General features: G+C 43.4%; 1 protein-coding gene across 2 annotated transcripts; it reads right to left on the minus strand.

Annotated features, from left to right (window-relative positions):
• NIPSNAP2 (nipsnap homolog 2) lies at positions 1-26,934 on the minus strand. 2 transcript variants are annotated; one of them, XM_070362794.1, is made up of 10 exons: positions 26,748-26,927; positions 17,137-17,276; positions 17,009-17,054; positions 14,076-14,170; positions 13,671-13,741; positions 12,432-12,572; positions 11,266-11,297; positions 6,414-6,508; positions 2,628-2,711; positions 1-1,141 (listed from the first exon to the last, which is right to left on the minus strand). In XM_070362794.1, exons 1-10 carry the CDS (start codon positions 26,837-26,839, stop codon positions 1,077-1,079), a joined length of 861 nt encoding a protein of 286 aa, XP_070218895.1. In that variant the 5' UTR covers positions 26,840-26,927; the 3' UTR covers positions 1-1,076. The 2 variants fall into 2 exon arrangements, with proteins under 2 accessions (XP_070218895.1, XP_070218896.1); XM_070362795.1 differs by lacking the exons at positions 13,671-13,741; positions 17,009-17,054 and having other exon boundaries at positions 26,748-26,934.

Genomic DNA, 26,934 nt, shown 5'->3' on the forward strand with positions numbered 1-26,934 from the left:
TATGTGAAAATTAAGAGGATTTTTATTAACTTTTATATGTTCTTGGAGAAAACCATTCACATGTAAAAGCTTGACATTTGATATGAGATTTATTCACACTTTAACATAAATTCTTTGATCTGGGGGTCAGACATAATTTTTCACTTCAACAGGACTTTCACATGATTACAGTCACAAAATTGGCACTATTAAAAATGAAATCAGAGCTAGACAAAGTATGCAGTTTTATGTCAATTTAAATCTCAACATGCACACCCCCCTCCCCCCATTCATGATCTTGGAAGAATCTGCTGTGAGCTTACTAAAATGCAGGTCACAGATGACTGTTTACAAAATAAAACCTCTTTTCCTAGTGCTACTCGTTTTGTTGTAGAAAAATATTACAAATAAAAATTAGTGCTATTCAAGGTGTTCATTTCAAAGTCACATATGATACACAGGTTCAAGCCATCTTTTCCTCGCGTATAAAGACAACACAATACACAAAGTGGAGACTGAATTACTGATCAACCACTTCCCCCTCAGTAACGACACAGTTTACTATGCTGACATTAAAAATGAAAGTGAAGCAAAACATTTCCAGGTATTGAGTACACTTATAATTTGTTCCTAGTCTGAAACTCAGAAAAAAATGCTACAGAAACATGATGAAATTTATATTTCTTCCTGATACAAGAAATTTGTCTTAAAAATCTGTAATTATAAAACAGATTTGCTCTTTATAAAGAAATAGCTAACTTTTTTTTTTTTTTTCCCATGGTTAGAGTCTTACTTGGAGATGACTCCAATTTTCAACTGGGCTCTCTTTTCCTGGGGGGTAGGGAGAGGTGGCTTGGTGTTAATATTATACGGTACATTCAACAAACTTAGGGATGTTTCCGAGGACTACAATCAGCCAAGCTGTAATAGTTTCCTGTCTTGTGATTATGTAAATTTTAAAGAAAAGAGGTCTCTTACAAGCTATATACAGCAGTTTACACTTCAGTGTTTTTCTCTCACTTGTAACACAGTTCAAGCTGATTGATGACAAGCACTTGTCACATAAACTTCTGTAGGCACATCTCCATTCCGTCACTTCACTGGAGGGGCGAGGTCTTCTGTGGGATCATGATTCTGGATTCCATTTCCTGAATAAGTGGGACTGAAAACAAGGGCCGTAATCACTGGGGCTCACTGTTTTCTAAACAGATGGCAATAAATACATGCTAACAAGTAGGCTGCTGAGGATATTCATTCAGAAGACATGCTGCCTGAAATCAGTACTGGAATACTAAGGACTGGTCTCGGGCAGAAATAATACAAGCTAATGACAGATCAGCTGACACCCTATCATGTGTCATTAAAATATTCTGTCAGGAGATGTATTTCATGTGCTGGAAACCAGCAAAGTCTATATTGTGAGAAAAATGGTGCTTTCTTAAAAGGTCCTTTGAACTGAATTAAAATGTATATAGAATCAAATAATCTGACGGTATCCTATATACAGCAAAAAGACCGTATCCTATATACAGCAAAAAACCTGTTAAGATTGTTACAGGTACAATACACTGTACCTGTAACACTGTCAGTGCTGAGGAAATATGTCTTTGGGACCTGATGAAAGTGTAAGAATAAGCAGCAAAGCCACATACAGTTATAGGATTTATGATACATGAACTAACAGACAAGATAATAGTTATTTTCCAGAACAAATTACTCTTCGATCTTCCTGGTAGGGTAGAGGCTTAAGTGTGCCTGACGTGCAACATGGGTGGTGCTTATTACCTGCACTGGTGTCACTGGGTGGTATTCAGTCTGGCTGTTTTCTTCTAAAAATCAAGCAACTAGGATTTCATAGTGTATGTATTATATATACACATATGAGTATGCTGCTGCTGCTGCTAAGTCGCTTCAGTCATGTCCGACTCTGTGCGACCCCAGAGACGGCAGCCCACCAGGCTCCCCTGTCCCTGGGATTCTCCAGGCAAGAACACTGGAGTGGGTTGCCATTGCCTTCTCCAATGCATGAAAGTGAAAAGTGAAAGTCAAGTCGCTCAGTCGTGTCCGACTCTTAGTGACCCCATGGACTGCAGCCTACCAGGCTCCTCCGTCCATGGATTTTCCAGGCAAGAGTACTGGAGTGGGGTGCCATTGCCTTCTCCACATATGAGTATACACAGATGTATAGGCTTACATGTATGTACACAGGCATACACACGTACATGTGGAAAGTTTAAATATTGAAGTAATTCCCAAAATTATTTTAATTGCTGTATTAAATTGTAATGCTTTAGGGAATAAACAATTCTGATGAGAAAGCTTAGGAAAAAATTTATTTGTATGATAAATTTTCAGAGAATACAGAAATGTACAAAAAAATGTAATGATGTAAAATTTACAACACACAAAGATCTGAAAACTGTACTAGACAACATGTATACTTGAAACAATGAATATTCTCTATTGAAAAAGTCATGTAACTATCAAAGAAAAATATGACGATTTCTCTATTCCCTCAACCTTACAATTCACCATCTGACAGCAACACATTATTTTTTTGTTCAAATACACCATGAGCTTCAGGGTGAAAGAACATTAAAACAATGAGACGAGAAGAATAAAGCACTTTATGCCTATTAAGATATTACCTGTATAATACACTAGTTCTTCCCAACCATGTTTATGCCATGCTGCGTTCCGTATATCCTCCCTGGTCTGAAGATCCTTGTAAGCTTAAAAATAGCCACACAGAAGAATTAGCCAAACATAACGCCCTACATTCCACTAGTACAGGGGGGAATGACTCCAGGACCTGCCATGAACACCAAAACCTGCAGGTGCTCAAGTCCCACTGCTGGCCCTATGTACCCATTGATCTGCACCCTCGGATTCAACCAGCTGTGGGTTGGCTGCATCGTACTGTGTGTATCAACTGAAAAAGATCCATGCGGTTCAAACCTGTGTTGTTCAAGGGTCAACTAGATGTCCAGTAAGTGCTGACTCAGCTGCTCATCTTGTTTTCTCAAATAGCCTACGTTATCTTCCTTGACTTACGATGGGGTTACGTCCCAATAAACCCATCATAAGCTGAAAATATTGTAAATCGAAAATGCATTCAATACATCTAATCCACAAGAACATCCCAGCTGAGTCTTCCTTACCTCGTGTGTGTTATGTGTATTAGTCGTTCAGTCATGTCCAACTCTTTGTGACCCCATGGACTGTAGCCTGCCAGGCTTCTTTGTCCATGGGATTCTCCAGGCAAGAATACTGGAGTGATTGCCATTCCCTTTTCTAGAGGATGTTCCCGACCAAGGGATCAAACCCTGATCTCTTGCATTGCAGGCAGATTCTTTACCATTTGAGCTACAGGGAAGTCCTTTCCTACCTTAAACGTGCTCAGAACGCTCATGTTACCCTACAGCTGGGCAAAATCATCTGATGCCAAGCTTATTCATATCAAGAGTTTAGTGTCTCATGTAACTGAATACTGCACAGAAAGTGAAAACCACAATAGTTGTGAGCGTACTGGCTGTTCACCCTTGTGACTGCGCAGCTGACCACTGCCACAGCCCAGCATCATGAGAGACTGTACCAAAAGCCTGGGGGAAGAGCACAATTCACACTTCAAAGTTTCTACTGAACAGGGATCACTTTTGCACTGTCATAAAGTTGAACAATTGTAAGTTGAACCATCCTAAGTCAGGGACCATCTATATTTCGTGAACTTAGTACTAAGCTGGGCTAACTGTGAGCGGGTTATTCTGAGTAGAATTGTCAGGCCATGTGGGAGAGGCAAAACAATCTGCTCTCAAGGTTTACAGTCTAGTGGATTCAAGATGTGCCTTTACCAACCAAGTGAACTTCCTCATTAATGTGTTAAATCCATAACCAGAAACTGTCAGGCCACAGATAAGCAATAGGAGATTCAATTTTACTCAGTACTTATAAGGCCGTGCAACAATCTGAGTGAGAGACTGTGTTCACGACAGTGGAGAACAAGGAGACTCCACAGGGAGAACACAGCTGACCAGGGAAAGCTCCCTGGAAGGTATGATGTGACCAAGTGGGGTTTCAAGGTTGAAACCGACATTTCATTGTCCACATGCAGGAACCGGAGAGAAAAGCCCTCCAGTGGAGGGAAGGGCATGGGCCAAGGGTCAGGTCCTGGGGATACAATTCAGATACCTCACTGGGTGCTTTGGTTTCTGCTTCCCAACCCGGCAAGATCCTTCTAACCACTGACCCGGGAGGGCTCCCCACTCAGTTCTAGTCTCTGTTTAGGGCTTCCTTCTCCCTATGAGAAGACCTAACCATGCAGGCCGAGTAATTTGACCACAAGTTCCCCACTAGGAGTGTAAATTGATTACATAAAATTTTGAAGGTACTGAAGAATAGAAGGAAAAGGAAATCCTCTACCTCTCATGACCTGGGTGAAAATGGCTAACATTCACATGACAAGCAGCAGTTTTCTTCCCAGGGCCAGGCGCACCCCTCGTGCACTGTGTGGGGACCCCCCTTGCAGGGAACACAGCGGGGAGAGGCCTGTGTTCCTTAAAAAGTTTTCTTAATTAAAACAAACTTTTTGGAGTAAAATATACATAACAAAATTTACTATTTTCTTTTTTTTTTTTTTTGGCCACATTACGTGGCATGTAGGATATTAGTTCCCTGACCAGGGATCAAACCCATTCCCTTTGCAGTGGAAGCGTGAGTCTTAACCACTAGACCACCAGGGAAGTCCCTACTGTAACTATTTTTAAATGTATAATTCAGAGGCAATAAGTACATTACATTGTGCCACTTTTTTATCAGCCCCAGTTAAAACTTTATCCATTATAAACCATCTCTTCCCAATTCCCCTCTCCCCTCAACCCCTGGTACCCTCCATTCTATGTTCAGTTTTTGTGAATTTGCACAAACCACATTTTGTTCATCTGTTAATGGACTTCTGGGTTTGGGGAGGCTTTTAAAGACGGGAGGCACTGAGACTGTTCACATACCGAGGGAAGGAGCCCACAGGTGGGGTGGTGGAGCAGCTGCGGCCGCAAGGCCTCGGAGGAGGAGGGGTGTTGGTGGAGGAGGGTGGAAGGACCGCATCACGTGCGAGGGTAACAGGAAGGGGAGCTCTGCTCGGGGAAGACCTGCTTTGAAGCCAGACAGGCTGATGTCTGAGGCTGGCCCAGCTCCTGCACAGCTGTGGCTGGGGTGATTTCTTTACCACGTGTGGGTCATGGTATCTCATTGGTGGTGTGTGGCTGTCAGGGCTAAAGGGAATGGTGCATAAATAACCAACACACGGAGGTGCTTGGTAAGTGTTGGTTCTTTCTCTAAAAAAGATGGATAAGCGAGGGTAAGTTGTGGCCAACTGAGAATGCATCTCTGCACATCTCAATACTTTTTCCCTATGAGGTAGGAAGTGGGCAGTAGACATTTGGGACACTGGATGGAGACACAAAGGAAGGTGGAGATGGGCACTGCCTGACAGTAGACACATGTCTGACCTTGGCCTGTGCCAGAGTACGGGTCCGGACCCTCCGGTCCCAACGCTCGCTCACCATAGTAGCCGCTCTCAGAGGGCCCTCCAGGCTGAGGAAGGGGAGGGGTCTGTGTTTTCAGTTTAAATCCTCTGGACAGATCATACACTAAAAATTCACAATAAAAACGACCTTATCCCTACCTCAAGCCTGTAAAGGTTAAGTTATACTTAATAGGTCTGCTTGCCAGACATCACCCTGTCCCTGAGCCTCCAGCTGCCCCAGCAGGCGCACGCCCCTGCAGCACTCAAGGGGACACCCACACCTCAGTGAATGAATACGGTTTAGGGTTTGGAAATGTCAGGCTTTTCATCTTTTTAACGTTAATAACCATTTACAAGTGTTCCCTGGTAGCTCAGATGGTAAAGGATCCGCCTCCAATGCCAGAGACCTGGGTTTGATCCCTGGAACGGGAAGGTCGCCTGGAGAAGGGAATGGCTACCCACTCCAGTATTTCTTGCAAACCAAAGGAGGCGTCAAGCCAAAGTAGGTGGGGACAGCAAAGGCGAGAGAAGATGCCTCAGAGGACAGCGGATCCAGACCCGAGGCAGGCAGTGGGCCCTCTTCGAGGACATCTTTCTGTGCGGAGCGTGGCACTGTCCCTGAGGGAGCTGGGGGATGTTCAGAGAGGGAGGCTGGGACTGCCTTGTGAAAGGCCGCAGCACCTCTCAGCCCTGCTCTCATCTCACCAGCTCACGATGAGCTGTGCGTCTGGGGACCCTTCACTGTGGACCTCTTGTGCTGGGGGCCGAACACCTACCTTCCATCTGGGGCATCTGGGTCAGCTGCAGTGTTCCAGGTTCCTGACCTGAGGTATGATTTACAGGCTAGGACAACTTATTTAGTAATGAATTCTGAAATCCCAGGAACGTAAAAATGAAAGGGAAAAAAACATACCCCAGAGATGGTGCACCATATAGAGCTGCCCAATCTGGGAGAAGAACCCTCCAACTGCTTCATTACCGTCCTGTCTGAAGCGAATGGCACGAGCCCTACGACAAAAAAACAACGTTCAGATACCGCATCAGGTATGTTAAAAAAGTGAGTTTCCTCCATTCCCAGCGCAAGTTGTTCAGAACAAAGAATACTTTTATTGAATGTATTTGAAAGCTATTTTAATGTACATTAGATGTCAATCTACCTTTCTGAAGCAACATTAGTCAGTTTTGTAAAATGTGTAGAGTAATTCGTAACTATTAAAATAAAAACAGCATGAGATATGTGGCTGCAGTCCTGATTTTTTTAAAAAATGGAGATGTCTTTATTTTGCGTGGTATGTTGGATCTTAGTTCCCTGATCAGGGGTCGAACCTGCACCCCGTGCCTTGGAAGCTTGGAGTCTTTAATCATGGATGACCAGGGAAGTCCCTGATGCTAATTTCTTTAACCTTGCGTTTAGTGTTACATGATCATAATTATCACCCAAAATTACAAACCTGATTAGTTAATTATTAAAATTAGGCAAATCACTATAGTGTGCATTTTAACCCAAAGAGGGGAAAACCCTCCATATTCATCAATAGTGATAAATGTTCAGGATTGTTCACTTCATTTGGAATTTTTCTCATCCGCTTTCTCAGTAGGGAAAGAAAACATACTTGCCTCAGCCTGGAAATAATCAGAAGCATGTACTGAAGAGGAGATCACCATCTTAAATAGTTACCTATGTGCCAAAATATAAATTGCATGCTGAACTGGGCTTTGTAAATAATTTGTTAAAATAACTGAAGAATACACTCAGTACTTCTCTGTGGATTCCACATTGGACATGTCTCAATTAGTAACATGGAAAAATAGAAATGAGTGATTTTATCCTGTGGGCAACTAAATTACTACACTTCGAGATCACTCACCAATTCCTTAATAAAATGATGTCTATAATCAAAGTGTTAGGTAGTTAGAACAGGAAAAAGGAATCCAAAATGGCGGTGGCTGAAGGACAAAGAAAGGGAAAGCCCATGAAAATGGAACAAAAGACAATCCAAAGACTGGAGTGAGAACGTCAGGTCAAACAAACAGCCTTCATGGCTAGCCCAATTTGCATAGGGCAGGCTGGGGGGGGGGTGGATAGACAAAACGTATAAAAGGAGGAAGCCAACGCAGATTGGGGCCTCTCCTTTGGGGTGGGCAAATACCTATTCAGGATTACAAATGAGTGCCATTCTAATGAACACTCCCCAAATTAAGTTTCTGGGGATAAGATTTCTCAGGATAGCTCTGAAGAGCCAACACAGCTTGTCCGGAATTGTACTCCAAATAGATAGGAGACAGATCACCTGATCCCTGAACAAGGAGGGACTTGAGCCATCATGAATGAGGAGTGTTGTTTCTGGGAAATACCTCCAGCTAAGCTGAACAAAGTTTCACAATCCTCAAGAAAAATATTCAGATCCTATAGGATCTCAAAGAATGAGCTGGAGAGTTCTCAGGGTGGCTACAATCTCTCTTTGGGGGAGCCTTCTCCTGGAGAGGGGGAATTTGGTTGGCTAATGCCCCTACTAATCCCTGTTATCACCATATTGATGCTGCACATGATTGCTCCATGTATTATCAATTGTCTAACCTGTTTTCTCTCTGCCCAGGTCAACAAGCTACAACATGCAGTGCCAGTTCAACAAAGACATATCAAACTACACCCGACCATGAAAAATATCACTCACCCTTAGATGGACACCGCTATCAGGACTCTGAGGCTTAGATTACCAAGAGGAGGAGACCCAATGCCCCTCACCATCCCAGCTCAGAAGGAAGTAGCCAGAGAAACCGCAATACCCCTATTCCCAAAGAATTGGGTCTCCCATCTCTTGAGGGGGGGAATGTTAGGCAGTTAGAATAGGAAAAAGGAGTCTAAAATAGCAGTGGCTAAATGACAAAGAAAGGAAAAGCCCACAAAAACAGAACAAAAGAAAATCTACAGATGGGAATGAGAACATCAGGTGAAACAAACACGCCCCCTTCTTGGCTAGCCCAATTTGCATAGGGCCGGCTCAGCGGGGAGGAGACAAAACACACAAGGAGGAAGCCACGAGGAAGCCAAAGGAGGAGGGCCTCTCCTTTGGGCTGGCCTGCCCTCACACCTTGAGGGTGTACTAGCCTTTGCTTGCCAAATAAAACTGAGGTGTAACCAAGCGGTAACACTGGTCCACCATTTCAAATCTTTGCTGCGGCAAGACAAAACCGAGGAAATTACACACTCCCCCAACAACAGCATAAATCAAATATGTTTTTCTTAGTTTTCAAATGAAAGGGAATTCTATCTTGTATTAGTTAGCCTTGATGATCTAAGAAGAAAAGACTCATTAGAAAGAAAGGTCCAAGAACTGTTTTTGGAGGTAAAAAGATCTTAGAGATTATCAAGCCCAAAGCAATAAATTTCATAACTGAAGAAAAGAGAACATATATAAACTGAAAATAAAAAGTCATAGCTCTCCCGTTCCAAAGTGGCTGTGCTATTTTACATTCCCACCAACAATGTATAAAGGCATCAATTCATTAACAACCTCATCAACACTTGTTATTCTTTTTAATTATAGCCATCCTAGGGGGTATGAACCACTATCTCAATGTGGTGTACTTTGCATTTCCACAATGACTAAGGACACCGAGCAGCTTTTCACATGTTTATCAGGCATTCACAGAGCTCCTTTGAGGAAATGTCTATTTAAATGCTTTGCCTATTAACTTTTTTTTCAAATTTATTTTACAATTTTATTTTTTATTGCGGTAGAAAGCACCTGACATTAAATTTACCTCAACATCTCCTACTGTACAGGCCAGTGGGGCCAAGTCTATTCACACACTGCTGTGTAACACATCTCTCCAACATTTCATCTTGCAAAACTGAAACTACCCACTAAGCACCAACTCCCCTCCGCCCGCCCAGGCCCTGGCAGCCACCATTTTGTTTTCTGTCTCTCTGGCGTTGACCACTTTAGAGACTTTGCATTAGTACTTGTCATTTTATAATGGGCTTACTTGGCTTAACACAATGTTCTCAAGGTTAACAGTGCATGTGGCAGGATTTCCTTCTTTTTAAAGGCTGTATAAAATTCCACTCTATGTACATGCCACATATGCATCCACTCATCTGTCGATGGAAATTTACCTTCCTTCCACCCTCTTACCTCTGTGAATGCTGTGATGAACAGTGCTGTGCAAATCTCTCTCTGAGATGCTGCTTTGAATTCTTTTGAAGTAGGACTGTTGCATCAGATATAATGCTATTTTTAATGTTTTTAAGAAGCGCTGTATGAAAAAACATTTTCCATAATGGCTGCCCCATTTTATATTCCTACCTACATTATGCAAGGGTCCCAACTTCTCTGTATCTTTGCTAACACTTGATATTTTCTGTTCTTTTGATAATGGCCCTTCTAAAGGGTACGAGATGGTTGGCATATATTTGTGGTTTTGATTTGAGTTTCTCTTATGATCAGTGACGCTAACCATCTTTTCATCTCCTTTTCGGCTATTTGTATATCTTGGGAGAACTGTTTTTACAAGTCTTTTGCCCATTTTTTAATTGGGTCATCTTCTCATTATTGAGTTGTATGATTTCCTTATATATTTGGGATATAAGCCCTTTATCAGGTATGTGATTTGCAAAATTTTCTCTCAGTCTGTGACCTGTCTTTTAATTTTTAAAACTGTATCCTTTGAATTACACAAAAGTTTTTAATTTTGGTGAATAATAATCAATTTTTTTCTTTTGTAGATTGTGATTTTGGTGTTTATCTAAGAACTCTTTGCCTAACCTTACGTTACAAAGATTTTCCCTTATTTTTCTTCTGAAAATGTTATATTTTAGCTCTTACATCTAGGTATACAATTCATTTTCAGTTAATTTTTGTATATAATATGAGGTAGGGATCTAAGTTCATCTTTTTGCAAGGATATCCAAAGTTTCAGAACCCTTTGATGAAAAGTCTATCTGTCCCCATTGAATTGCCTTTGTACATTTGTCAAAAACTAATTGTTCACATACGTGAAAATTTGTTTCTTGTCCTTCAATTCTATTCCATTGATCTAAATGCCTGTCTGTATGTCAGCACCATACTGTCTTGATTACTCTAGCTTTGTAGTCAGTTTTGAAGTTGAGCAGTGAGTCCCCCAACTTTGTTCCTATTTTTCAAGACTGTTTTAGCTATTTTGGGGTCCTCTGCATTTTTAGAGTCTGCTGAGATTTTGACTGGGATTCTGTTGAATCTGTATATATACAAGATAGAAAAACTGGTATTTCGCTAATTAAACAAAGAATAAGAAATGGAAGCAGTTATATCATTGTGGTGTTCTGTTTATGTGACAAAAGCAACATTTCAGAAAAGATAATATCCAAGAAGAATAGGAAATAACCTCATGTACCACTGGGGTTCTGTTTTTATAAAAAATCCTTATCTTTTGGGAGATATATGCACACTCAAATTCCCAGAGATGCAGTGTTACGTTGTTTGGGATTTACTTTCAAATACTCTGGGTAGGGCATTTGGACTTAAGCAAGGCCGGCCATGTGTTGATAATTGCTGAAGCTAAGCAAGGCAGGGAGGGGCGCTGGTGGTATTTTTCTCTCTAGTTGTGTGCTTGTTTGAAAAATCTCATAATACAAATATGTCAAACAAAACAACAGTCTAATATTAAATTGTGGCATGAACCCCAGATTTTATTTCTAGAATTAACACTATGGTGTAAAAGACTCTAAGACTTACGAATCTAAGTCTAAGACTTACAAACTCATCATTTGGTCATATACTCACCAGTAATTGCCCCATTCAATCATAGTTCCTGGCTGAAAAGAGATTTGGATTTGGTTTGTTAGTCCTTCTGTGAAGAAATATGGAAACAGCAGCATGAAAAATACCAAATGACAAGACTAACTAAGAAATTAACTTTTAATAATGTGAGATCTAACAAGTAAAAAAATGTAACAGAACAACATTATGCACTCTGTTCATACCTATCTTGTGGTGGGAGTAATAATTCTATGGCTCCATCTAAGGAGACAACATATACTCAAGGGTAAGAGTTAAGGTCATCCAGTTACAGCTATGAAAATCACAGTTAGGCCATTCACGATTAAATTGTTGGTACCTATTCAGACTTTATTGAGAAATTTTAGTTTTTTATTTATTAATTTTTTTGCTGTGCAGCATGTGGGATCTTGCCTCCCCCACCAGGCATGGAACCCATGCCCTGTGTAGTGGAAACACAGAGTCCTAACCAGGGAAGTCCCTACTTTGAAATTTTAAAATAATTCAATTTAAGTAAACCTAACAGACATTCCTTGATTTTTCTCCCCCCAGTATAATACTGAATGTTAGACCACTGAGATCTACTGATATGTTTTCACTTTAACTATGCTGTTATCTGGGCTTTTTTTTTTTAGTCGTGTCCTAGCAGGGAAACATCTAGAAAGTCATAGAAATATTATTCCCCTTTTCTCTTACAGTGCTGTATAATGTATTCAGATATCACACGCTTATTAGTTGCTCTAGTTCAATGACAATAGATGCTATATAATGTACTTGGTCCTGCATTTTAGGTCTTTTCTCTTATGTCTAAGGCTATAAAAAACAAATATCCTTAAAAGAAGAGAAAGAATGAGAAAGAAAGATTAAAAAAAAAAAAAAGAAGGGACTTCCGTGGTGGTCCAGTGGTTAAGACTCTCTGCTTCCAATGAAGAGAGGCATGGGTTCGATCCCTGGTCAGGGAACTAAGATCCCACATACTGCACAGCAAAAAAAAAAAAAAAAGACAAAAACAAACAAACCAAAAAAGGAAATGAGAAGAACTGGACAGGGGAGAAAATGAGCCAAGCACACATCACAGAACATATGCCCAGCGACTGCTCTCGACACCAGGGGTGTGCGTCCTGCTGCACAGAGAACGAGGGGACATGGCCAACTCCTGTTCCAGGACTTACTCGGAGCTGGTAGGATCTGAGTTCATATATGTTCGGTCCTGATCGTGGGATGGGTTCATTCCAGAAACTGAACTCCAGCAGCAGCTGATTCTTTCTCGAGAGAAGCATGTTGCTTCTTGCCTTACGGAATTCCGAAAATTCCTTTGAGTGAAAAAGGTGCTCATGAGACTTGCTAGTATTTACATACAATATAAACCCACTTGAGTAACATGTACGTTCCCCCTCTAGTAGAATACTATTATAAACAGGGTCCCTTGGCCTGAGACAGTCCCAGCTCACATTTTGTTGAGTCAGCATAATGGCTATTAGCATTCCCTTTCACTTTCAGAAGTGTCCAGGTTTAGATAATAAACTTCACCGTTATCTTGATTATTTAAATGACAATGGAAACAAATTTAATTTCCTATGCTTTTAGGTCCTCCTGACAGTGTTTGACAGTATTATAAGACAGATGACATGGACACCTCAAAATATCAGATAATCCAAAAGCCATTTATATAGGGACAGAGAATCTACACAAAACATTTTCTTCTCTAATAATGTTAAGCTGGTAGAATTTTTCCATAAACACTTTTCTATTAGTGAAGGGAGGGGAGGACAGCAAAGTCAGCCCAAGGTGAAGAATGTGTGGTTGGCAGTTCCTAAAGCAGGTATGTGTTAGGTAACTCAGGCTGACTGTGGTGACTAGGTTGACTCACTGGCTTCAAACGTACCAGCTTATCAGTTTCAAAGTACAACTGACTTTTACAATAAGAACTGTTATTTTAACAGTATTACTGATGACTCTGTTCAAATACAACCTCAAGAAACCAAATAATAAAATCTTTACTACCGAAAACTAACAGTTTCCTTACAAAAACTGATGCTAGAAAAGAGTCATTTAATTCTGTACTAACATCTACTATTACAGAGAAGGCAATGGCACCCCACTCCAGTACTCTTGCCTGGAAAATTCCATGGACGGAGGAGCCTGGTAGGCTGCTGTCCATGGGGTCGCTAGGAGGCAGACAGGACTAAGAAGCTTCACTTTCACTTCTCACTTTCATGCACTGGAGAAGGAAATGGCAACCCACTCCAGTGTTCTTGCCTGGAGAATCCCAGGGATGGGGGAGCCTGGTGGGCTGCCGTCTATGGGGTCGCACAGAGTCGGACACGACTAAAGCGACTTAGCAGCAGTAGCAGCAGCAACATCTACTATATCAATAGTTTGAATAAGCAAACATTTTTCAAAATCATTACCTGATTTTCTTTGAGTTTACTCATCACTTCTGTGAGGGCTGGATAGCCTCCTTCATACCTCCAAAGGTGAACTGAAACATATTTTAAAAGATAACATATATTTAGGCCTTTATGATATTCTGATCTTGAAAATATTCCAGATATGCTTAGTGTTAACACAGTACAAAACTGTAATGTGTGTTGGCCTGAGTTATACCGTAAAGTTTCAATAATAGATTCAAATGTGAAAAATGATCAAGAAGGAGTTTTTGCGGTGATTTACTGAGAAACTACTTCAACCATAACACTAGATCAAGATTTGGAAAGCTTTGATTATAAAAACAAGCACTAAGTTGAAAATCATTTAAGTGATGACAGTAAAGGCTTAAGGAACAAGTGTTTATTCCAAAGACTTCTGCTTCCTACCAGCTTGATCCTGCTCGCCATACCACGTGTTCCAAGTCCCCACCAAAGTACAAGGGTAATGTTTATCTTCATGAATCCTTGGCAACACCTCTTGACTTAAAGAGAAGAAAGAGCAACACTAATTAAACAAGCAACAAAATTACATCAGGTGGATAACACATGATCAATAATAGGAAAAGGTCATCTACTCTGTCTTCTGACAACTGACCTCAGAATACGTTTATGATGAAACAAACTACAGAATTAGCCTTTTAGCTGAATTCTGTTGTAAAACTCTAATGGCCCAGTTATCAAATGCTTAGGTGACTGATAACCCAGCTATCTAGAACAGTGGTAAGTAACTCAAGTATATTGATAAAAATGATAAAGAAGAGTCAAAGGTCCCCAAATTCCACAACTATGAGTCCATTATTCACCATTTCAGGGGGAAAAAAGCACTTAGGAACGGTGATATGTATAAAAGCTAAGTTCTGGTGGTTCCAAAGATAGGATGGATGAGAGTAATGGGAAAAGAACGTGCGAGAAGAGAGAAAGAGAAGAAAGTAATGTTGAGGATGGGGGAGATGACAGAAGCGGCCCGAGAGGCAGAGGAAGCAGGGGCAGAGAGGGTGGGCTTTAAGGAAGAAGACGAAGCTGAAACACAACAGAGTCTGGAAGAAACCTCCACCCCACCAATCCCAAAGAGCATCCACAGTGCAGGAGAATGCAAATGAAAGACACAACATGAAGTATATTCAACCAGCTAAGGGGATGTGAAAGGTATCGCAGAGTCCCACACTGGACACAGCGCCCAGGTTGTTGCTGTCCATCACACGTGGTCATGCCAGGGTGTCACGTTAGCAGAGGTGGCAGGGCCTCATTCCATGGAAACCCTCCCACAGTACAGATTCTAATGGACAGGGAAAGACAAAGGGAAGAGGCATAGCTGAATCGCACCAAGAGGAAAGCTCAAACCTGCACGCTTTTTGAGTAGAAAAATTATGACAAAAAAGTACAATACAGATCCAACAATGGGTGCAAAAAGGTATCAAGGGTCAGAAACGGAACCTGTTCAGATTATTTGCTGACATCAGGTGATATTAAGCTAGTGATCATCACCCAATGTTGGAGCCCTAAGACAGGGTGGATGTGACTAGTTAATGGAGAAAAGCTCTGAATGGTCTTATGTCTAACTAACTGAAAACTCAAATGTCTTTCTGACCAAGTACGATGACCAAACCACATATTATTTTTTGAAGGGTAGCATTTACTTTTAAAATTAAGATCAGATATTAAATCTATTTGATATATGACACATGAATGCTCAGAAGTAACATGGGGTTGATAGAAATTGGGAAAGATGGATTATGTTAGGGAAATGGGTTTTCTGTTTGCCACATGACATGAGCAGAAAGTAAAGAACCCAGCGCTGGAGCAAGTGCGGCTGATGGAAGCCTGCACAGATGACCGAGGTGAATCGGGGCTGTGAGGTAGGTGACCCTAGTACCCAGAACTGGATGGGTTGGGCAGAACCTCATTACTGGAGCCCCTAAAAACCAGGCAGGTGTTAAGCCTTTATGTACTGGAAATAGGTTGCTGCTGAAAGTTCCAGAGAAAAGGAAAAGAAACAGGATGAAGGAGAAAACAGAACTCAAGCAGACCAACTTGACAAACTTCTGGGTAACGGATTGCAGTGGGGAGGGGGTGGGGCTTGAGGTACTGGGGCAGCTTCAAGCCCAGGAAGGCAGTCAGAAGGGCTACTTGGAAATGGGCCTCAACCGGCCTGGAGAGGGAAACAAGCAAAGAGAAGCAAAATGCATGTCAAATGAAGATGCCCAGCCCTTAGTGACGGACTGGTCACAGAAAACTAAGGCGAGAGTCAAATAAAACCACGGTCAGTGTCACACATGGGGAAGCGGGAGGAGCAGAGCAATTCTACATTTTGAGTGTGAAGTGAGAACAAGACTTTCAAATAGAAACATGAGTAGATGGCCAGGAATCTGAGACAGGAGATGAACTAATAAAAAAATAGGACAGGGAAGATAATCCAGGGAAATATAAGCATATAGAAAATTTTCATCTTATGAAAAGAGATTTAGAGAAAAACCATCTGCTTTGTTTTAGGTCATTTTTTAAATAAAGAGGACAGTGCTGAGGTGAGCATGAAACTACGCTAATGTTACCTTTTGCAACCCACCTCCAAAAATAAAACAAAAGATTTTTTTGCTTCTGAAAGTTAGGCTGATTCTGGTAACAAAATCATTTGCTTTCTCATGAAAGCAGTAGATATGAACAGTTTTTAAAAAGTGCTTTTAAATCATGTTTGCAGACAACTGATCACTGAACTGCTATTTCTATTAACTTAAGAACTGGTGCATGTAATTCTCTTTGGTCTTAAAGTTTACAAATTCTGTAAGAGTATATGGATTTCACATCACTCTAAGAATCTGCTGAATGGATTTGAACCCAGGCAGATGGAAGACTTTGAAAGAAATGGCAGCTCTACTGAAATTATACAGGGCTCTTATATTGCAGGGGTACTTAGGCATAATACTGGAAATAGGGGCAGTCCCAGGGACGTGCAATCTAACTCTTAACGTTCAGAGCTGCCCAGAGATGGAGCATATGAATGTACTTAAGAACAGTGTCAGGAAGGGCTCCAGAAAGGACTCAAGCACTGGATGAGTAGCTGGACTGGACAGACTGGCAAGGTTCCTTCCAACCTGAAAGTCTAGTAACATTCCAAAGTCTGACAGTCTATGCAGACTTCGGTGAATAAGTGCTTAAAATCAGAATGCCCTTGGTAACCCCACAGAGCTCAACTTAACAGCCTCTCAATGTTTGGCTTTAAGAAGAGGCATGAAAGATCTCGTTCTGCTATCAAGGGTTAGCACAACCAACAAATATTAAAATCATTACTTTTCCCCAAGTAAAGGATAGTTTGGTATACACACCAAATTTTGTTGTATGCTTCTAGGCATTCCGGTTTAACATTGTGAACTGAAACAAAAGAAAATTCAACGATAAACTTATGAACCAAGGGAAAAACGTTAACTATGAAGACAGCAAACCCAGGACTCACACTGTAATTTGTACAGACTGCTGGTTTCCTTTTTGGCTAGGAGGTTAGAGTGAGCATCTTTCCTTGGGTCAACTTTCCGAACAAACAAGGATTTTAACCAGCTGTCCTCTCGAGGTCTGTTATCAGAAGATGTCAATTTCCTATGGGATCACAAATGCAAAAATCTGAGTTTAATCAGAGGTACAAAGATGTCAGGGTCTTTGGGTGGTAGTGCGTGGCCCACTGTTTTCATAAACTCATCAATCCGTTCAGCAAGCACTCCTCGGGCACACATTCGAAGCACTGTTCTAGAACTTGAGATATCATGTGTCCACCTTCCGTGCCAACAGTGTGCACTCGGAATGCAGGAGCAAAGTGTGAGAGAAGGAACTTCGGCAATCCTCGGAGAGTCCTCACGTGCATCTCCATGAGTCCCGCTGTGTTCTTCCCTTCTCTGAGGAAAAATTTCAACATAGAAAAAACACACACGGAAACTGAGAACAGTCAAATTCACAGAGAAAGAAAGTAGACCAGTACGTTCCAGGGGCAGAGGAGAGAATGGGGAGATATTATTAATGGGTGAGGAAGATGACAAGGTTCTGCAGGTAGACAGTGGTGACGATTACACAACAATGTGAATATACTTAATGCCACTGAACTGTACCCTTAAGAATGGCAAATGTTTTATGTACTTTACCACAATAAAAAATGTGAAAAGGAATATACGGAGAAAGTGACATGAATTCCTTCCTTAAAAAAATTATCTTACCCCTAGAGTCAAGATTTTTAACTCACAAAAACCTAAGAATATAAACCTCATTAACATATAAATGACCTGCTAATTTTCATCTTATAACTGAACTTCTACTGTACACACTGTCCGAGTGATGATAAATCTGACTGAACTAACAAGCAACACTTTACCAGTAGAATTTTAGCGGAGTGTTTTAACTCCCATATGCTTGCTAGTGGGATCACAAATTTGTGTGACTTCCCTAGAGGGCAGTGTGGCATTTATCTACAGCAAAATGCAAACTGTGTGGGCCTTCCGCCCTAAGGGCTGCACTTGCAGTTATGTCCAAGGGCAGCTATATTTAGACAGGCGCACACAGTTGAATGCAGGCGAGCATTCCTTACTGCCTTCCAGTTTGTTCCTGGTAAAGGCAATCTGGAGTCCATTAATGGGGACTGGGCAGATCAAACAAGGCAGATCCAAAATCAGGACAGAATGCAGTCATTAAAAAGAATGAGTAGACCTACACGCACTGCCATGTTGGTATCTGAGATGAGTTCTGTGGGGAAAGGCCCAGAACAGTGCCCTAAATACACACACAAAGTGAAATGCTCACAGTGAGGACATCCGGGCTGTGACTGGGCTTGGGGTGTGAGGAGTGAGTTTTCCTTTTCCCTGTATACCCTTCTGCACTCGTGAATTTTCCATATACATTTATTATTTTTATACTTAACATTAGCTAAAATATCTAAAAGTGCATGTTTAAAAACTCCTTTACTGGTAAGCTAGATATGTATATATAACCTGAGAAAAGACTTTAAAAATTAAACCCTGGTAAGGACTTCCTTTGTGGTCCAGTGGTTAAGACTCTGTTGCACCTCAAATGCAGGGGCTGCAGGTTCAATCCCTGGTCAGGGAACTAAGACCCCATGTGTTGCTGCTGCTGCTGCTGCTGCTAAGTCGCTTCAGTCGTGTCCAACTCTGTGCAACCCCATAGACTGCAGCCTACCAGGCTTCCCCGTCCCTGGGATTCTCCAGGCAAGAACACTGGAGTGGGTTGCCATTTCCTTCTCCAATGCATGAAAGTGAAAAGTTAAAGTCAAGTCACTCAGTCATGTCCGACTCTAGCGACTCCACGGACTGCAGCCTACCAGGCTCCTCCATCCATGGGATTTTCTAGGTAAAAGTACTGGAGTGGGGTGCCACTGCCTTTTCCGCCACGTTGCATGGCATGGCAAAAAAAAAAGAATGAATGAATTACAATTCACACACCACATAGATGATTCTCACAAACATTGAGTGGAAGAGCCAGACACACAAGTTCAAAACCAGACAAAATTAACCTAAGGTGTTAGAAGTCAGGGTAGTGTTACCCTTGACGGAGCTCACTGAAAGGGACACAAGAAGGGCTTTGAGGGCTTGTAATGTCCTGTATCTTGATGTGGGTGCTGCTTACACAGTTGTATTTATATTGGGAAAATTCATCAAGCTATAAATCTAGAATTTGTGTACTTTCTTGAATGTATGCTATACTTCAGTAACAATTTTTAAGTTAAAAGGGCAAGTATTTTAAATAAAATAATGCATGTAGGATCTTAGTTCCCTCACCAGGAATTGAACCCACACCCCCTGTGCTGGAAGGGGAAGTCTCAACCACTGAGCCAGGGAAGTACCTCTCGTATATTTTTAAGTACACGTTTAACCCCTAGTAAACACACTTAAAACATGTAGGACAGCACCTGATTAATGGTGAGAGATTTAAAAATTATTTTTAAAACTACTTTAAAAAACTAAAAAAAAAAGTTATATATAAAAACTATTAGATCTTTGAAAGTCTCTCAGTCGTGTGACTCCTTGCAACCCAAGGGACTACAGTCTGTGGAATTCTCCAGGCCAGAATACTGGAGTGGGTAGCCTTTCCCTTCTCCAGAGGATCTTCCCCACCTAGGGATCGAACTCAGGTCTCCCGCATTGCAGATGGATTCTTTACCAGCTGAGCCACAAGGGAAGCCCAAGAATACTGGAGTGGGTAGCCTGTCCCTTCTCCAGCAGATCTTCCCAACCTAGGAACTGAACCCAGGTCTCCCACATTGCGGATTCTTTACCAATTGAGCTATCAGGGAAGCCCTTAAGTATCAGCCCTTTAGTAAAAATCAAAATCATATGGTATTTATCTCTGTTTTCAATTCACTCGTTAATTATATAAACTAATTCTGAAGATGGCAGTTCTCCAAATGAATCATGGTAAAATTCATTTCAATAAAAATATTTTGTCAATTTGTTTCAAGTATTTTCCTTTTTTTTTTTTCGTCCTACCCAGTGGCTTGTGGGATCTTAGTTCCCCAACCAGGGACTGAATCCAGGTCCTCTGCAGTGAAAGCACCGAGTCCTAACCACTGTTCTACCAGGGAAGTCCCGTGTTTAAAGTATTTTAAATACACCACATTTTTGGATACTGGGTTAAATAATATCATGAAGCAAAATGGCAAGCATATAAAATTAGTGATATGCAAAGCAGAAAGTTTTAAGATTTGTGAACAGGACTTTGTATAGTTCCTTGAGTTTTTAGATTTCAAATTTACTAAACAGAAATTGTGTTTAAAAATATGTTTTGGTTAAATGAATTTTAAGACTTTAGGAATAACAATTACGAACAACTAGGAAAGAGATACAATGGAAGTTTCTAAAAATATCAGTACTAAGGAACTTCATTAAGAAGTAATTCACAAAGGTAAGCACTACTCACAGTTCTTAATGAATCCTTCCAGAAGTACACAGACAAGCATATGCCATGCACACACATATTGCTATTTAACTCAGTGTATTTAATGCTTTGTAAAATAAGAGCATAATAAAGAATTATTGACAGGCTAAATCTGGAGGGAAAAAAATTCTGAAGTAATTCTTCCCTTCTTTAGAATTTAAGGGGATTACAAGTTAATAAGCACATACTTCCTGTCAAGCTCTGGACAATTTGTATATGTCTTCTCATTTAATCCCCAGAACAATCTAGCAAGGTAGGTTACTATTGCATTTTAAGGACTGGACCCCAGAAGTCCAACCTGAGGTAAGAAGTGGCAAGATAATATGAACCCAGATCTAACTATAAAGTTCAAAATATTTTCACTGATAAGGGACACCTCACCCACACGGATCTCCCCAAGTAAGCATTTGTTCCAGATTTTTAACACCAAAGGGGTTTACTTTAGGATGGGTAAGATGAAGTAAGGGTTACGACAACACTTTGTAAACTAGGGTTAACGTACGAAACAGCCAACATCTCGGGACACACGTAAGAACCCACGTGCTGTTTACTTGTCAAAGCTGGGTAGCAATTGTCTTGACAAATGAAAGGCAGTGTGACTCAGCATCAGCGCCAAATGACTCTTGACCTCTGAAATCTTCCGAGTGGCAGGTGACTGGAGCTGCCCCCTGTGCCCAGTCCACCTCACTGAACCATGGCAGTGGGCTGAAGTAGCCATGCCAACAGCCACCAGGATTCTAAGGCCTGGGTTGGGCTGGCTCTTTACTGAGAGCAACACACACAGGGATCAGCTGTTTTTACACCATCATATGCACGTCAGGTGGTACTCTATGGAGTGCCGCGTAGGGGGCAGCATATCCAACAAAACACTCTTCTTTTGTTAATTTACCATTATTATTTCTTTCGGCTAAGTCACAGGGCTTGTGGGATATTTTTAGACCCCAGACCAGAGATTGGAACCTGGGCCCTTGGCAGTGAGAGATCAGAATCCTAACCACCGGATTGCCAGGTAATTCCCCCAAACACTAGATTTTAAACAGAACAAGCACTGAGTGCCTGGTTCAGTGGATACAAAGATGACCAGATGCTGAGTCTGCCTGGTCTCAGGGGAAAAACCTATCAGTAAACAGCCAGAGGGGTCATGGACGCTGTGGACTCGCAGGCACTGTGGGAACTCAAGGGAGTGAACCGTCTTGGCCTTGGCCGGCCAGGAGCCGGAGGAACTTCAGGGCAGAGACTCCAGCTTCGTCTTGGAGGACAGGCAAGACAGGTGCACGAAGCCGGCGATAATTCCAGTCACAGGAACAACGTGTCCAGGGGTATGGAGTTGTGAAGCTATGTGGCATATTTCTGGAACAGCAAAGTGTTCAGGAAGGCAAGAGAACACGGCGTGGGAGGACATGGAGCTGGGCAATGGGAGGGCAACATGGGTGGGCAGGGAGGGCTGCACTCTATTCCTATACATGGGGCAATGCCAGCAAGTTTTCAGAAAAGATCTAGGTGTAAAAAGCAGCCTGGCAGTGGTGAGGCAGGTGGACAGCAGTAAGAAAGGCACGGGGCATGGCTCCTGGCTGGGTACGCAGCCCCGCAGTACCAGGCACAGCCGAGGCATTCGATACTCACTGGACAGACCGAGGGATGATCCTGGGTTCAGACAATGACAGGAGGGATGAAGGGGAAAGAATACATTCAAAAGATACTCCTGGGAATTCCCTGGCGGGCGATGGTTTGGACTCCGTTCACCTCTAAGGGCCTGGGTTCAATGCCTGTTCAGGAACTAAGATCCCACAGGCTGCATGGCAAGGCAAAAAATTTTTTTAAAAAACCCAACCAAACAAAAACCCAACAAAACAAAAGGAAAAACTCCTGAAGTGAAGAGGAGGAGACTCGGGTCCTGATTAGGTACGGAAGATGGTTTTAGGTTCAGTTGGAACAAATTACAGAAGGGAAATATATTTAACGTGGAGACCATGGGATGAGGCAGTAGTAGTGCAAAGGGCCTCATCACCAGGTATCTACTGATTGTGCATTGCACATGCCAGACTGAGGAATAAACCCGGCCCTGACTTCACAGAGCTCGCTGTGCTGTGGAAGCAGGCAGACAGAAGTAATCACAGTGCAAAGCAGTAGGAAGGAGCCCCTACCGGACATGGAGGTGGTGGGTGTGGCGGGGGTGGGGCAGAGGACGTGGAGGGCTGGCCTCATGGAGACATGGGCCAACTCTCCGGGGAGACGCTTGTTGAGCTTCAGACTTGAAAGATGGGGGCAGTCTGTCAGGTTGCTGCCAGTGGGAGGAAGGACATTCTCAGAAGCAGAACTCTACCTGCTAGCAAAGCCAGGAGTGTGTCAATATGGCAGGGATGAAAGGCAGAGGGGAGGCCGAAGGACTGGATCCAGACCTGCCTTAAAGCAGGAACTATCGGACTCCCCTGCCCACCACCCAACACCCCCGGAATCCCAGTGAATCTGTCTTCACCGTGGCTGCTAGAGAGAGCTGTCCCCAACATTTCATTTTGAAAAACTTCAAACACAGAAATGAAAGAACAGTACAATAAAGACCTCTATGCCCTGCATCTAGATGGAAAAATGATGACTATTTTATCCTGAGTCTTTATATGTATTTTGTTTATTTTTACCAAACCATACGAAACCAGAGTGCAGACATTATGCTACTCCATCCTTCAATACTTCGGCACACAGCTCCTGAGATCAAGGACAAACTGAATCTCTAACAATATCACATCTAAGGAAAACAGTAATCCTATAATATCTAATACCTACTTCATATTAAAATATCCCCAATGGTTCCTAAAATGTTGTGTACAGCTTTTCTTGGTGGAGGTGGGGTGGAAGGGAAGAGGGATGACGATCTGGTCAAGGTTCACGTCATAGAGATCTTTCTAGCAAGAGATGGTCCTGCTCAGAGTTCTCCAGTTGCCCCCTCACCAATGGCTTCAAGTCCACACTCTTCACAGGAACCTAGCCAAGAGCTGCCCAGAGCTGAGCTAGGGGAGTGTTCCTGCAGAGGCAGCGTCAAGACATGCCGGAGGCAGAATTAACATGTCTAGCACCTGACCAGATGGGCAGGAGCAGCGGGGGAAGGGCATGGGGAAGATATTCTGGTTCCTGGCCTGGGGCACTCTGTGGAAGATGTTCCCTTAGTGGGGAGAGCGAGCCCAGGAGGAGCAAGCAGGCTTAGCATGAGGAAGATGAGTTAAGTTTCCATACATGGTCATTTCCAGGGCCTGGGGGGAAAGTTCAGTAAGCAGCTGAGCAGGGGGACCTGGCACTGGGCAGAGCTAAGATGTGTGTGGCAAACAGGCCTCCCAGGAACACTTCCGCCTTCCCCCTGAAACCACTCTTGCAAGGTCAGCCGCAACACCCCTGCTGGTAAGCGATTTTCTTCTGTCATCTTAACCTTTTACCAGCATCTGGCACAGCTGACCCACTCTCTTTGAAATACCTCCTGCCCGGGCACTGACCCATAACAATGACCTCACAGCTGCCCCTTCTGGCTCCCTCGCTGCCTCTCCTTCCTGTGTCCGGCCTGTAAATGACCAGATGTCCCAGGGTCTGTTTCTCAGCTCTTTTCTGTTCACACTCCTCAAGCAATCGCACCCATTCCCATAGTTTAAAAAACCACTTTATTATGAAAAATGTCAATCAAATAGAGTACACTGAAACCCATGGATCTATTAACATTTTGGATTCCTATATGCTCACAACTCTCAAATGCGGTTCAGACATCTCGTGGAGGAGTCATACAGCTCCAGAAGGCCAACTGCCTATTGGGCCTTTCTGTCTGAATAGCTCACAGCCATCTCTAGCTTCACCAGGTTCAGAACTGCCCTGGATCCACCCTCTCCCCTCCCTGTACCTGTTCCTCCTCCTCTGAATGACCAGCAGTCTCCCAGATGGCAAGTACCCATGTGCCTTATTCACTGATGTCTCCGTGGCATGCAGTGGGCATGCTCACCTTTGGAACAGCTGACTCTCGGCGAATGGCACCAAGATCTACCCAGTTGACCATCCTGATGTGGTCCCCTTTTCAAAGTCAGACTGATCTTTTAAAAACGTAGATCAGATGAAGTCACACTCGAGTGTACACCTTTAAATGTTTTCCATGGCTTTCAGGATAAAATCCAAGCTTTCAAAATGGCTTGTAAGGCCTTTAATTATCCAGCTCCGCTCCTGGCCACCTGTTCTCTGTCTTCACTTCTGCTTCTAGATTTTTCTGGGGTTTCCTAGCATGCCTGACTATTTCCATTTGGGGCCTTCATGGCCACTGATCCTTCAGGTCTCAGCCTAATGTCACCTTCTCAAAAAGGCCTTCCATGATCTTGGGTGGGAGGTTCCCTGAGTTTCCCCCATGGCACCTACCTCATTCTGTAAGTCTACAAGGGTTTTCACTATGGCTTCCTGGGGAAAGCAACCTGCGCTATTATGCTCAAGTCAACAGAGCCTCAATGACATTGTATCCATTCAGTATTTGAGAGAATAAATGAATTTACTAGGTCTAGGCTGAGTCCTTTCCAATGAAGGAAAAAGTCCTGATGTTGGGAAAGACTAAAGGCAAAAGGAGAAGGGGCAGCAGAGGATGAGATGGTTATATAGCATCACCAACTCAATGGACATGAATCTGAGCAAACCCCAGGAGACAGTGAAGGAGGGGTGCGTGGTGTGCTGCAGTCCATGGCGCTGCAGAGCTGGATGGGACTGAACGACAAGACTGAGTCCTAAAGAACACCTACAGTTAAGGCAGACTAGAGCCCAAGAAAGAGTCAGAAGGTACTGGGGACCCTGGATAAAGACAGAGCAGTGTCAAGAGCACTGGTCCCACCAGGAAATGGGGGTACCAGGCACACCGGGTCCAGTTCTCCAGTTTACAAGCTTCAAGTGCTCTCGGCACTTTAGGTGATCACTATCAGTGTCAGCTGTCTTTTTTGTCAAGAATAAAATATCAATTTCATGGGCTTTTATCACTTGTGTGAAAAAAGCAACAGGAGATACTAAGTAACAGAATAAAGATAAAAGGAGACTGACTTGGTGATCAACTTGGAAACAATATCAAATTGTGAAACATAACTTAAGCATGAGTCCCAGGAAGGGTACTAGGCCTGAAGCCTGCCAAACGGGTTCAAATGCCTTTTCCAGCCATGTGTCTCAAGTTCTCTGAGGTGCCTTCTCTCTAAAATACAGATCCTATTACTTCTTAAGATTGTTACAGGATTACGTTAAATAAACCATATCAGAATCAAGCTGGCCCGCATTAACATTTAACAAGCAGGTAGTTCCTTCCCTCTTTCCTTTGTAAGTGTCAATTGTATTTTCTACGGGCTCACTGTTTAATCAACAAACAAAAACATAAACCTTCAAAGTACCTAGCAGACACCGATTCAGCAAACTGACGTGCAGCTCAGTATGGGCTTTGCTTTTTCAGTTTGGGGAAAAGGGGACTGGCGATGCCAGGGATGGATTCAGAAAACGGAACATTGAATCCAATGAGGTTAGAAAAAAAAGTTTAAATATGAACCCTACGCCGACTCAGTGCTGATAACTGTCCATACTTTTTGGTCCGCTACCTACTTTTAAATACACTTCTTCACTACCACTCCCCTGACCTCCACTGAGAGCTCACCCGGGACGATGCGTTATTTTATTTTCTTCCTCCCAACAACCCAGGACGTGAGGGTGTCTCTACTGCCATGTGCGGATGCTGACACTGAGGCTTCGCGCGGGCGAGAAGCCTTCTCGGGCGGTCCGGCCGGAGCCTCATGGGCCAAGTTCAAGGCCTGCGGCCTCAGCCACGCGCCCGCAGCTCGGCCACCGCTCCGGGTCGCGCCGGGTCAAGGTTCCGCAGGCCGGGCCGGCTCGGGGCGCGGACGTGGCTTCGGCGCCGAGCGTCGTTCTCGCCATGACCTTGAGCCCGTCCGGCCGGACAGGCGCTCGGACCCCGCCGAGGCTCCAGCTCGCCCCGCCGCACCGACCGCGGCCCCGGTCCCGCCGCCCCGCAACCCGGGCGGCCCGGCCCCGTGGGGAACGCGGCCGGGGCGGAGACCCGCGCCGGGGACCCCGCGCCCTCCGCCCCGCAGCGGCCCCTCCCCGGCCGCTCCCGGAAAGGGCGGCGCTGCTCACCGGAGCCCGGGCAGGAGGCTCCCGGGGCTGGCCCGCCGCAGGAAGCCGCTGGCTGAGGCCGCTCCGCCAGCGCGCAGCACTCGCGCCGCCATCTTGCTCCGGCGCCTCGGCTCCCACCGCCCGGGCCGCCGCTGACGCCGCCGCCGCTGCCGCCGCCACGGCCGCCGCGACCCCTCCCCCGGCAGGG

The sequence above is a fragment of the Bos mutus genome, chromosome 25 (genome assembly GCF_027580195.1).
Source record: "Bos mutus isolate GX-2022 chromosome 25, NWIPB_WYAK_1.1, whole genome shotgun sequence".
Taxonomy (NCBI): Eukaryota; Metazoa; Chordata; class Mammalia; order Artiodactyla; family Bovidae; genus Bos; species Bos mutus.